The sequence below is a fragment of the Phacochoerus africanus genome, chromosome 2 (assembly GCF_016906955.1).
Source record: "Phacochoerus africanus isolate WHEZ1 chromosome 2, ROS_Pafr_v1, whole genome shotgun sequence".
Lineage (NCBI taxonomy): Eukaryota > Metazoa > Chordata > Mammalia > Artiodactyla > Suidae > Phacochoerus > Phacochoerus africanus.
In genome coordinates this window covers 16257065-16269428 of record NC_062545.1, presented here as the reverse complement: position 1 = coordinate 16269428, position 12364 = coordinate 16257065, and the positions used below count along the sequence as shown (strand labels likewise).

Below are 12364 nucleotides of genomic sequence, written 5' to 3'. Positions count from 1 at the left end.
CTGATAACTTCAATTGTATTGTTAATATTCTAGTTCTGAGGATGGATAGTGAGTTCATGGATGTACATATTATGCTACACAGCTTACATATACATAAATATTCCTTGTAAGTAAAAACAAACAAACATTTTATATTATCTAAATTAGGTAATACAAAATGTAGCAATAAAAATTCTTATGCACACATTGCTGAGCTTTTCCCTTAAGATAAATTCAACTAAGTGGAACTTCTGGGTCAAACAGAATACACATTTAAAATTCTGATATTTATTGTCAGATTGCCTTCCAGAAAGGCGTACTAATTTACAATCCCTCCAACAAGGTATGGTTGACACTGGCATTAAGAAATCTCAGTAATCTTTGCTGATACGATATTTACAAATTAGTAAGAGGATTTTTAAAAGAACCCTTTAACGCTAAAACAGCTTACCTCTTTAACCGGTGGTACACTTGTGCCAGATCTATCTTCCTAATACGTAATTCCCATCATATAACATCCCTACTCCAGAACCCTCAATGAAAGAACTTACTAGTGGAATTCCCGTCGTGGCTCAGTGGTTAACTAACCCGACTAGGATCCATGAGGATTGGGGTTCGATCCCTGGCCTTGCTCAGTGGGTTAAGGATCTGGCATTGCCATAAGCTGTGGCTTTTTCGCAGACAAAGCATGGATCTGGCATTGCTGTGGCTGTGGTGTAGGCCAGCAGCTACAGCTCTGATTTGACCCCTAGCCTGGGAACTTCTATATACCGTGGGTGTGGCCCTAAATAGACAAAAACGAACAAACAAAAAAACTTACTAGTTAAAGTCAGAGACCTGGGTCAAACACTAGGTAGGGTACATTGGGATGGAAATGCTATAAAATTGAGTTGTGATGATCATTGTACAACTATAAATGTAATACATTCATCGAGTAATACTAAAAAAAAAAAAAAAAAACAGTAGGGTACAAATCCCAGTTCTATCCATAACTAGCTTTGTGATCTAGGCAAGGTGTGCCTCAGTTCTTCATCTTCAAATATGGACAATAATGGTCCTATTTAATAGGGTAATTTAAAGCATTAAATAAGTTTAGAATACACACCTAACTAAATAAATGTTAGTTATTATCTTATTATATCTTTTTCCACTATCTTACCCAGATTCTCCCTGTATAACATATACTCTAACCAAGCCAAATTACTTGCTTTCTGCTAATGTGCCTTGTGCTTCTCTACCTTCATGTTCTTACTCTTCTTAGGAGACCCTCTGCCATATTCCTTCTTGTAGAAATTATACCCAGCATTTATGGTGCCATTCAAATGCTTCCTTCATGAAGCTTTCATTGAAGTGCCAGCTGCTATCCTCCTCTGAACTTCAAATGCACTTTACACAGGCAAATAAAACTTGTTTTTGCCCTATTCTTGTACTTGTCTTATTTTTTCCCACTAAGCACAGACTGACAAAGCAGAGGTATCTTGGATATTGGATGTGTGTGTGTGTGTGTGTGTGTGTGTGTGTATTTTATTTTAAATTATAATTTGAATTGATCTAGAGTAAATGGATCCAGAGAGGTAAAGTGGCCCCATTAAAATCATACAGCCAGCTGGAGGTCATGCTAGGAATGGACTCCACATATCCTGAAACAGCCCAAGGCTCTTTTTTCCATGTCATTTTTTTTTTGTCTTTTTGCCATTTCTTGGGCTGCTTATGCAGCATATGGAGGTTCCCAAGCTAGGGGTCCAATTGGAGCTGTAGCCACTGACCTACGCCAGAGCCACAGCAACTCAGGATCAGAGCCGCGTCTGCAATCTACACCACAGCTCATGACAACACGGATCCTTAACCCACTGAACAAGGCCAGGGATCAAACCCGAAACCTCATGGTTCCTAGTCGGATTCATTAACCACTGGGCCACAACAGGAACTCCCAAGGCTCTTTTTTATCATACCTACATCTTGAGTTTTCCTAAGGGATCATGACTCACATTCTTTGAAGGGATAACTTGGTTAGACTGAACAGACAAACCCTCCATTTCTTAGAAAGTTTGGACCTTCATCAGATGTACAAATGTCAATAAGTACAAACAAATATTGCTGATATCTTACCCAACTTAGGAAAAGAAGAGAGCCCATTACATAAGAAGATTTCAAATTGATACCTTAGGTTGAACTAGGCTTGTAAAAAAGATGGTGTCTTAAAGCTTTGACTAAATCAGTTATGAGAAAAGCAACAGTACTGTCTTAGCAGTATAGTCTTAGCTGTCCATATGGTAATATGTAAGAATCTCTGCATTCTGATGACATTTTCTCCAATTCACTTTCTAAGAGTTAACCTATCAAAAGTGAGAACAATCATTATATTTTATCATCATTTGAAAAATGACTGCCATTTCTACTTGATAAAAATGTTGTTCAATGACTAAATAACTTTCATAGTCTACAAAAATCCACCACTAATCTAAATATCACATCTAGGGCAAAAACTAAATAACCAGAGCTGGAACTGTTCTAAGGCTACACTATGTAGAGTAATACAAAAACAAAAACTCAACCTAAAGAAAGAAATCCACATATCGTGCCATATCATGCCAAATATATCTAGCAGAAATATTTTTATTTGCTTTTGAAGACTGTCACCATATTTATTAAATACTCAGGCATAGGAAAAAATGCGCCTTTTCTAGCCTGTATCATGATCTAGTTTCTTGCAGTAACAGCCAATCAGAGGAACACAATGCTACTTCTTTCACTGTTAAATCAAATTCCTCCACTGCCTTAGGGAATCAACTAGCTCATTTTACCCGTGTGTCAACTAATTAAAGGAAAAAATAAACGTAGTTAAATAACGAACATAGACACCTTAGCAGAGCACATTCATTACAATTATAATATACGACTTTTTCTTCTATATGGTGGAAATCTGACAAAAAATTCTTAGTCCTCAATAACAATCCATAAGACCTGACACTCTTCATGGTTCAAGTCCATTTCCAAAATTGGAGTGATACAATACTGTGTGCGAGATTATAGTTCTCACTAGATTTATAAATTAACTTCTAGATAACGATGTAATATTTTGAGTCGTATTAACATATGGGTCAACAGACATTAATTTTTGTTCCCTTAGAAAAGAACTTTAAACTGAAGAAGAAAATAGCTTCCAACTGGAAAGAATGGGGTTAAATCACTTCACCTGAGAGTCATTCTTTGTGACACAAAGTCTTTTTGAAGTTACAATAAACAATGTCCCCTGAACTTCCTTTCCTTCATTTTCTGAATTTACAGACATACTCCCTCCATCTCTCCTATCCCTTCCAACTATGAACAGCAACCTATTTACAGTGGACTGTAAATAGAAATTCTCAGAATTTCTTCAAGGTATATATCCAGGAGCAGGTCCTTCTGGAATGAAAGAACTGTGGCTCCTTCACTGCACATTTCCTTCACAATCACCTTTCGCTATCCCTTCCTTCCTGAACACCGCTGACCGGTGAGGGTTGGAGACAAGGGTGGAGGGAGGTGTGAGCGAAAACAGTCCGCGCAAGGCCTCCAGTGAGACAGGATCTTCCCGGGCTAACCTGAACCTCCAAGGCCGCAAAGCCTGGGGCTCTTCCTCCAGCCCCAGGCGCGGCCAACCCTCGCTTCCCCAGGGCAGGGCTCCGCTCAGGTCCATGCAACCAGCCAAATCGGGCCCGTACCGGGCCGGCCCGGCCCGGCCCGCCCGTCCGCAGCGGCCCCTGGACCCCCGCCAGCGGGGATGGGCGTGGGCCCCGACGGCCACCGCCCCGCCAACGCGGGCTCCGGAGGAGAGAGTGAGCCCCACCCGCTACGCCAGCCCCGGACCTACCTGCAGAGAGCGGGGCTCCTGGACAGCGGCACGGGCCCGAGGGCGGGCGTCGAGGCGGCCGGAGCCCGTCCCAGGGACCCCAAGTGTCCCCGGTGGGGCAGGGCGGGCAGAGACGCCGGGGGGCTGCCGCGGGCCAGCGCGGCCCGTCGCGGAGGTCGCGGGGACCTGGCTCTCCCCTCAGCACCAGGCCGCCGCCGCCGCCGCCATTTTGCCTTCCACTCGGTGTCGCCGCCGCCGCACTCCGCTGCAGGTTTCCCGGATGTGGGCATTTCCCGGCGTCGCTTGCGCGGGGGCCGAGGACTGGGGGCTTCTGCCCGCCCGGCCGTGGGGAGCCGGCGCGCCGCCGCCGGCCTCCCGCCCTCCGCGGCCGCCCGTCCCCCTGCGTGTGCCCGCGCGTCGCCCCGCGTCGCCCCCGCTTTGCGCTCCCCAGGTGTCTCGCCACGGCTGATGGCGTTCGGCTCTCCGCCTCCCAAGCCCACTCATTTAGTTCAGTGTCTTTCTCAATTGAGCGCTTTCTGTGGAAGGACGAATGTAGAATAAAAGGTGCGCCTCTGCAAGAGTTTAATTTCCAAAAGGTAACAGCCGTGAGTTGCTCTCTGAAACCTCGCGGTGGACCTCGGGTTTCGGAATTTCTAGAGGCTTTGAAATTAACTGATGTTTGCTTAGCACTCTTTCCCCGAGTACATCCGTGAGTTTGTTTTCTGAATCAGTCAGATTAATATATTCGCGAACACGAACAGACTAGGGAGTTCAGAGATTTCTGTCAACTGAATAATCTGTCAACTGAATCGGTATAAAAGGAAATCATTATTACCATAACTGGAATAATTTTGACTGCAGCGACAGAGGCTTTATCTTGTTAGATGGAATTGGAAGTTCGGGATGGGATCGTTGGGTTTATGATGTTTGAAGATCCCCTCCACTCTCTGCCCATGGCCTTTGCCAATTTTGCCTCTAGAAAATATATGCAGTTAGTACTTTCAAATATCTCCTTTCATCACATTTCTGCTGGAGACTAGCTATTATTCGTTTAAACCAAAGCCTCTTTTTTTTCTGATGTCGAATTAGTGGCTGGCTACTATTTCCAGAAGTTCAAATATGAAAACTTATGATGAAAGAAAAGATTACATTCCAAGAGCATTTGGTTGAAAGTCTATCTTCCACAGGTAGAGTTTGTAAAAGGTATGATCTAAAGGGAGTCATTTAAGGGAAGTTCCTGTTGTGGCTCAGCGGTAAGGAACCTGACTAGTATCCAAGAGGATGAGGGTTCAATGTGTGGCCTCGCTTAAGGATTGGGAGTTGCCATGAGCTGTGGTGTAGGTCGCAGACTTGGCTTGGATCCCTAGTTGCTGTGGCTGTGCTGTAGACCAATTGCTGCAGCTTGGATTCCACCCCTAGCCTGGGACCTTCCATATGCTGTGGGTGTAGCCCTAAAAAAGACAAAAGAAACCAAAAACAACAACCAAACAACAAAAACAAAGGGAGTCACTTAATAGCCCTGGGTCTTTCTTCAGCTGGAGAACTAAGTGACCAGCAGGGTATCTTTCAGCCTCAAAACTATATACATTTTATGAATCTAGTATGTCCACAGGCCTGCTTGCTCTTTCCAGGATTATGTATCTGGAAGAGCATGCTGCCCCCCGAAACTTTGTCACCTCTGTCACCAGCCCACAGAATTTTCTCATTTAAGCTCCTCAAAGACGTTTGGTTAACATTTGCTGAATGAATGAACAAATAAATGTTAGAACCACAGAGAAGCTCAAAACCTAAAGGCAGGTATTTTCAAAAACTTAGGTCTTTGGAAAAAATCCTAGATAATTCAAGGAGTTCGGTAAATCGCTCTGAGACTAAAGGGTTTACTCCTGTGAATTAGGAGGAACAAAGAGCAGGGAAAGGAGAGAGGGAATGATCAGAAGAACCAACCAACAAGTGTCTGAGACTTTGGGAGGGGGTGGACGTGAGAGACCGAGGTAAAAGCCAGGGAAATGCTTACTAGCAACCTCTTCCAGTGTATTTGAAGGTCTTTGTGTTCCTGTAATGGAAAACCCTTGGTCCAGGTTCAGCCTACTCAACTCTTCAATGCTTCATGAAAGAGGGCTTTTTTGGTTTCATTGTTTTTGTTTTGGTTGGTTTTTTTGTTTGTTTTTTTAAGTATAGTTGATTTACAATATTGTGTTAGTTGCAGGTATACAGCAAAGTGATCCATGTATATATATTCTTTTCCAGATTATTTTCCATTACAGGTTATTACAAGGTATTGAATAGAGTTCCACATGCTATACAGCAAATCCTTGTTGCTTATCTATTTTAAGTATAGTAGTTTGTATAATTTTGTTTTTGTCAACAGATGTAGGGGCCAAATTCCATGCTTGGGTGACTGTAAGAACAGAGGCAGCACACATGGAAGAAGTCTGGATTTCCTACCACTTTAGGGGAGGACTCTGAGCAGGCCACACTTAGGAATGGAGAATTATGTTCTTCCTCCTTGAGAGCAGAGGATCTACTACAAAAATTATTTGGACTTCTGAGCAGATTTGTCTCTTGTCCATTTTTTGAAACATTTATCACTTATCAATGTGGACTCATGGATATTTAGTTAATAATTTGGACATTTTATCATTGGGGGCTTTTTTTTTTTTTTAACTTTTTTTCTGGCACTACCAAATGCTCCAACCTACCTGGTTTATTTCCTGCCCCTCCAAGGAGCCCTGGTTTCCTTTATTGGAGAATGGTATTAGAATCCAAATCTGGGTTCTAGGTGTGCTCACTGCTACTGGGGTATCCTTGCTTGTAGGATCTCTGGCTAAGAAATTCTATTTTATTTTTTTGTCTTTTTTTAGGGCTGCACATGCGGCATATGGAGGTTCCTAGGCTAGAGGTTCAATCGGAATTGAAACTGCTGGCCTACACCACAGCCAAGGCAACTCGGGATCTGAGCCTCATCTGTGACCTACACCACAGCTCACAGCAATGCCAGATCCTTAACCCACTGAACAAGTCCAGGGACTGAACCCGAAACCTCATGGTTACTAGTCAGATTTGTTTCCACTGCACCATGAGGGGAACTCCTGTTAGTACTTTTTTTTTTTTTTGTCTTTTTTGCTATTTCTTTGGGCCGCTCCCGCGGCATATGGAGGTTCCCAGGCTAGGGGTCGAATCGGAGCTGTAGCCACCGGCCTACGCCAGAGCCACAGCAACGAGGGATCCAAGCCACGTCTGTGTCCTACACCACAGCTCACGGCAACGCCGGACCCTTAACCCACTTGAGCAAGGGCAGGGACCGAACCCGCAACCTCATGGTTCCTAGTTGGATTTGTTAACCACTGCGTCACGACGGGAACTCCTCCTGTTAGTACTTTTTGATGATGGTCATTCTGGCTGGTGTAAGTGATGTTGAACATTTTTTCATGTGTTTTTTGGCCATATGTATGTCTTTTTTCGAGAATTGTCTATTCAGATCTTCTGCCTTTTTTTTTTTTTTTGATGGTTATTTTGGTTTTTTTTGGTATTAAGCTGCATGCAGACCTCAAGGTGCTTATGTATTTTGGAGATTAATCCCTTGTCAGTCTCTTCATTTGCAAATATTTTCTCCCATTCTGTAGGTTGTCTTTTCATTTTGTTTAAGGTTTCTTTTGCTGTGCAAAAACTTTTTAATTAGGTCCCGTTTGTTTATTGTCATTACTCTAGGAGGTGGATCTTAGATGATATTGCTGTGGTTTATGTCAGAGAGTGTTTGGCCTATGTTCTCCTCTAAGAGTTGATGCATTTTTGATGGCTGTCTTAAGCTGGTCTGTCAGCTACTGTTCCCCCAAAGTCCAAACATGAGAGTTTGGAATTGAACATTAGTATACTTTCAATTAATTTTTTTTTTTACTTGACCAGCTAGATTCTAGTCATTCTATTTCTTCTTTCTCACCCCCATCCCCTTCAAAGTTTTCCTCCCTCTTCTACTATAGTGAAATGTTGTAATTGTTTTGATGCTAAGATTACTGCGGTCTAGGCCATTGGTTATTTTATTCTATATTGCCACTTTGCATTAATCGTGGTTCAGAATAATACCAATGAAATAGTTTAAACTGGTGCATATGATAGTTTGGATCTCCCAAGGTTTTATTACCTGTAAAACAAAAGCATTGCTACTGCTTAAGACCATGTAATTAGTCTGAGCTAGATATTATATTGATACCATAAGCTTAAATGAAAGATTGATATAAATGATACGAGTGAACTTCATATGCTTCTTGGACAGGATTTTAGAATGGATTATCAAGAGGATGTTTCCAGCATACTGTGAAATAGAAGTGTTATTCACAAAGGACAAGGAATTTTTCAATTATGCCAAAAGTTTGATAGGCTGATAGCTATGTATAGCAGAGGTGTTTTCTCACAATAGCCTTGCGAATGAGATAAGTGAATGGGCCAGAATGTCAATAAATTAGGTTGTTTATAAATATTTCACCTGTAGCCAAATAGCAATGATGTACGTATCACTGCTAATTGGGAAGACTCTAGGAGTGGGTCTAAGCTCTTCAGTCCATTTAACATATTTTTTCACCAACGGCAGGAGGGAGTAGAGGGCCCGCTGGGCAATTCTGAAAATGGTCAGTTTCTGCAGAACAGATTTGAAAGTGGAGTTCCCACTGTGGTGAGATTGGCAGAGTCTTGGGAATGCTGAGATGCAAGTTTGATCCCTGGCCCAGCACAGGGGGTTAAAGATCTGATGTTGCCACGGCTGTGGCTTAGTTCGCAACTGCGGCTGGGATCTGATCCCTGGGAACTCCATATGCTGCAGGACAGCCAAAAAGAAAAAAAAAAGAAAAAAAGATTCAAAGGTGATTGTTAGCTCTTTTCTAAAGTGAAATAAAATTTGTCTTAACAGGAATGATGGACCTATAGCAAGAATCAAAACTATCAGCACTGGAGTTCACCAGTGGCTCAGTGGATTCCCGTCACAGGTTCAATCCCTGGCTCAGGAACTTTTGCATGCTGTGGGTGTGGCCAAACAAGACAAAAAACTATCAGTATTAGGTCAAGAACAGAGAAGTATGGGAGTTCCCATCATGGCTCAGTGGTAACGAACCCCACTGGTATCCATGAGAATGCAGGTTCAACCTCTGGCCTCCTTCAGTGGGGCATCGCCATTAGCTGTGGTGTAGGTTGCAGATGCAGCTCAGATCCCGTGTTGCTGTGGCTGTGGTGTAGGCCAGGGGAATGACTCCTGGCCTGGGAACCTCCATGTGCCGAGAGTACAGCCTAGGGAAGAAAAGAAAACAAAACAAACGAAAAGTATGGTTTAGGGAGTATCAGTTGTGAAAAATTAATTCTTTAAACTACTCTGCAGTCTAATCAAACAAATGTCAGAAGAGCTGAAATAAGCTGAGACAGCATTACAAAGGAATATTGTATCCAGAACCAGGATGGCAGATTTCTGTCACACTCTCAGGGAGGCAGACATCACTAGAAGAGTGTTCACTTAGGAAGTCACACTTTACTGACGGCCTTTGGAAAATTCTTTTTCCCCCTACATCCGTGGCATATGGAAGTTCCCAGGCGAGAGGCTGAATTGAAGCTGCAGCTGCCAGGCTACACCACAGCCCCATCCACAACCTGTGCCACCACTTGCAGCAACGTTAGATCCTTACCCACTGAGCAAGGCCAGGGATCAAACCATCATCCTCATAGATACTAGTTGGGTTCTTAACCTGCTGAGCCACAGTGGGAACTCTCAAATGTTTAAGTATTTTAAAATTGTGAGTTTAGTTCAGTTTGGACTGATTCAGTGCTTACTCTATCAGATGTTATGTTAAACACCGTTAATACAACACTCCATCATGGGCCCTGTTCTTGAGTCTGTGGTCCAGTAGAGGGAGACAGGCCACTTGACAAATGGCTGCAAGCACAATACAAGCTATGCACAGTGGGCTTTTGATACAGAGTACAATGTAGCCCAGATTGTCAGAGGCTGGAGAAGGCTTTTTGAGAAAATGACACCAAAAAAGGATTCTGGAAAGGTAAGCAGGATTTTGCCACGAATGGCAAGAAAGGTGGGCAAGGGAACCTTGCCCACAAGAAACCATTGAAGGGATTTAAAACGTTTACCCCAAAGAAGCTGCAATTAGTAGTTTTGAATATTTGAATATATGATGGAAGGAATTAAATTTGTTTTTTGTAGCTCCTGAGGAAAGAAGACAAATGGAAGCAAATTTCAGTTCAGTACGTGAAGATTCATTTCTTTAGTAGAACCTTATAGTAAAGCATCACACCGTAATGCAAATTCGATAAAATGATGGTGATAGGTTCTGTCTCACAGTAGGGTCACATGATCATTTCGTTAACCCACAATAATATGGTTCTACCTTTTCTATTTTTATTTTTAAAATTTTATTTTATTTTTTTTGGCCATGTCTATGGCATGTGGAATTTCCTGAGCCAGGGATCAAACCTGTGCCACAGAAGCAACCCAAGCTGCTGCAAAGACAACAATGGATCCTTAACCCACTGTGCCATAGGAGGACTCCATGATTCTACCTTTTTTTTATCATTGTTTTAGATCTCACTCACACATTAAAACCCTGCCATAATGCTGTATCAGTTAGATCTATATAAATGAGAAGGTTACATTGGGAAATTGGCAACTTTATTGTGGTGTGTGTGTGTGTGTGTGTGTTTGTATATATAAAATATAATTTTTTTTGGCTGAGGTGTGCAGTGGCTTAATGTGGGATCTCAGTTCCCAGACCAGGGATTGAACCAGGGCCACAGGGGGAAAAGGGCCAAATCCTAACCACGAGACCACCAGGGAACTCACATGGTATATTTTCAAGTCAAGGCTGGATGACAGTGAGTTGGGAATGGTATGGAAGTGATGACTGAATTTAGGGTGGAGATGCTCTCCAAAATATCTCTTACCTCTGCCATCCTCTAGTCCTCAAAAGAAATTCTATTTGATAGCTTCATGAATAAAGGCAGTAAGCGAGAATGAGCAAATTCATAAATTAGGGTTTTATTTATTCTACATAAAACTTACGTTTCTTATTAAGACTGGCAGAATTCATCAGTTGATGGAAAATGTAACACTATCCAAATGTACTTTCTGGTACTTACGACTACAAATACCCTTAAATCAAAGCAAAGCTTCAAACTTCAAACTTCTTTCCAGTCCAATCTAGTATGCTAAATAAGCCTACGTGTCTGCTTCCCTCCCTCGACCAATTATTTACTGTAATGATCAAAGGAAACTATACACATTGCTGCTGGAAAGGGAGGTTTCATATATGAAACTTTCAAACTTTACAGCAGCAGATACTATGGATCAAAGCAGAGGCACGACAAATTTGCCACTTGCTGTACATGGGAAATGTGCCACCTGGGAGCTAGTGTCTTCCAGGAATGAGATCGACTCTGGGCTCATTCCAAGCAAGGACGTTAGCCTGCTGAGCGGAATGGGAGGGTGCCTGCACTGGGTGAAGAGAGGGACACTGCCCCTTAGGCTGCAGTGAGACAGTCATACAAAGGGAAATGTAAAGTCAAAGGACAATTCTTAGCTATATATATATTTTTATTGAATCCATGTGTTCACTACTAGATAATGTGCATCCACAAATACACATATATTTCATTTTTTTTTACAAGGAAATCATATATATTCATGAATAGAAAAAGGTATGAAAAGTATTCTCTGTTTCAGATTCTAAGTACTTAAAATTTTCTTTGACTGTTTTTTTCCATAATGAATGACTTTGGGGGTTTTTTTTTGCCCTTGCCCACAGCATATGAAGTTCCCCCACCAGGGATCGAACCCACGCCAAATCAGCAACAGAAGCCAGTGCAGTGATAACGCTGGATTTTTAACCTGCTGCACCACAAGAGAACTCCTGAATGACTTCAGTGACAACAGAGTTTTAAAAATCAGCCCTAGCACTGAAACTATAAACAGATTAAAAATGCCTACCAGGGAGTTCCCGTCGTGGTGCAGTGGTTAACGAATCCGACTGGGAACCATGAGGTTGCAGGTTCGGTCCCTGCCCTTGCTCAGTGGGTTAACGATCCGGCGTTGCCATGAGCTGTGGTGTAGGTTACAGACTCGGCTCGGATCCCGCGTTGCTGTGGCTCTGGCGTAGGCCAGTGGCTCCAGCTCCGATTCGACCCCTAGCCTGGGAACCTCCATATGCCGAGGGAGCAGCCCAAAGAAATAGCAAAAAGACAAAAAAAAAAAAAAAAAAAGCCTACCAGCAGAGTTCCTGTCATGGCTCAGCGGTTAATGCATTAGACTAGTATCCATGAGGACTCAGGTTCAATCCCTGGCCTCGATCAGTGGGTTAAGGATCTGGCATTGGTGTCAGCGGTGGTGTAGGTCAGACGAGGCTCAGATCCTGCGTTGCTGTGGTTGTGGTGTAGGCCGGCAGCTGTAACTCTGATTCCATCCCTGGCCCAGTGCAGTGGGTTAAAGGATCTAGCATTGCCATAGCTGTGGCTCAGATACAATCTCTGGCCTGGGAATTCCATATGCTGTGGGTGTGGCCATTAAAAAAAAAT

The 12364-nt window shown here is 42.9% G+C and overlaps 2 protein-coding genes across 2 annotated transcripts in view; one reads left to right on the top strand and one right to left on the bottom strand.

Annotated features, from left to right (window-relative positions):
- LATS1 (large tumor suppressor kinase 1) overlaps window positions 1-4285 on the bottom strand; it is a 42652-nt gene extending 38367 nt beyond the window's left edge. Inside the window, exon 1 of the mRNA XM_047769964.1 lies at window positions 3830-4285. The gene's annotated coding sequence lies outside the window, so the exon portion shown is untranslated. The remainder of the gene's footprint in view (window positions 1-3829) is intronic.
- On the top strand, window positions 3654-4369 carry LOC125120610 (serine/arginine repetitive matrix protein 3-like). Its single transcript, XM_047769120.1, is given in 2 exon segments — window positions 3654-3855; window positions 3858-4369. Coding segments are annotated over 2 exon segments (714 nt in total).
- The last annotated feature ends 7995 nt before the right edge of the window (window positions 4370-12364 follow it).